This window comes from Sinocyclocheilus grahami, unplaced genomic scaffold (genome assembly GCF_001515645.1).
Source record: "Sinocyclocheilus grahami isolate Dianchi unplaced genomic scaffold, SAMN03320097.WGS_v1.1 scaffold791.1, whole genome shotgun sequence".
NCBI lineage: Eukaryota > Metazoa > Chordata > Actinopteri > Cypriniformes > Cyprinidae > Sinocyclocheilus > Sinocyclocheilus grahami.
In genome coordinates, this window is record NW_015505970.1 from 1,232,939 (window position 1) to 1,234,116 (window position 1,178).

The 1,178-nt window shown below is 32.8% G+C and overlaps 1 protein-coding gene across 1 annotated transcript in view; it reads left to right on the forward strand.

Moving 5' to 3' along the window:
• LOC107561762 (collagen alpha-6(VI) chain-like) overlaps nt 1-1,178 on the forward strand; it is a 35,062-nt gene extending 33,884 nt beyond the window's left edge. Inside the window, exons 32-33 of the mRNA XM_016246237.1 lie at nt 336-374; nt 740-1,178. Coding sequence (XP_016101723.1) covers nt 336-374; nt 740-936 — 236 coding nt within the window. The 3' untranslated portion in view covers nt 937-1,178. The remainder of the gene's footprint in view (nt 1-335; nt 375-739) is intronic.

A 1,178-nucleotide genomic window follows, 5' to 3' on the forward strand; every position in this document is an offset into this window, starting at 1 on the left:
CATTTCATTACACCAAATACACAAAATAATGTTCTTTTTAGCAACATCATATGACCCCTTTAACTAGTATTATTTTGGAAAAGGAAAACATCTCCAGGCCAAAATGACCGTAACATAACATGAGCGTTAATTAATTATTATTTTTTTATATATTAATATTAAATACATTAATATATTAAAGTTATAATGCATTATGCTTCATTTCCTCTTTTACATATAGACATATAACCATTTATAATTAATTTACTTAATACATATAATATTTTAACGGATATAATGGATGGTTTATGTAGGCCATGTATAGTGTTTTGAGATTCTTCAAATTTCTCCCACAGAATCTGAAAATCTTCAACAGGATGATTCCAGTTTCAAGGGTAAAAGACACATTTACTTGACGGATATGCCGTAGACTCCCACTGTTTTTATTTAAAGCTAATTATAATTTCTACAACCTAACTCAAACCATAAAATATTTTACATTTTTAGAATTAAATCAGGTTCATCTCTCTCTCTCTCTTTTTTTTTTTTTTTTTTTTAAATGGAGATACATATGAGGAGCATTCCTGATTCACTAAAACAATCATGTAAATCAAGTATAAAATTATTGCTGACCTCAATATGCATGGTGAAATATGCAAGTATCAGAAGTGTGACTATTTTAAATGGCTTCAAACTGATCAGCCTGATCTTCACTGCGTGTCGCTTAAAACCTTTTTTTCTATTTTCTTTCTGCTTATAGATGTTTGCCAGCTCAAACTCGATGCAGGAACTTGCTCAAACTTTTCAATGAAATGGTATTTCGAAGTCCGCAGTGGTGAATGTGTCCAGTTCTGGTACGGAGGCTGTGACGGGAACAGCAACAGGTTCAACACTCAGGAGGACTGTGAGATTCGCTGTCTCAGGGCCAAAAAATATCTCCAAACATCTAAACTGTGATCCAGTCATGGTGAGAATTGTTGGCACCCTTGGTAAATGTGAACAAAGAAACATGTGGGGGAAAAAATCGGCATTAATCCCTTTGATCTAAGGGAATTTAAAGAAGGGAATAAGAATTTAAAATGGAGGGAAAATCTCATTATGAAATAAATGTCTTGCTCTAATACACATTGACCACAATTAATCATACCCTTTTATCCAATACTTTTTGCGACCTCATTTTCCCAAGATAACAGCTCAGT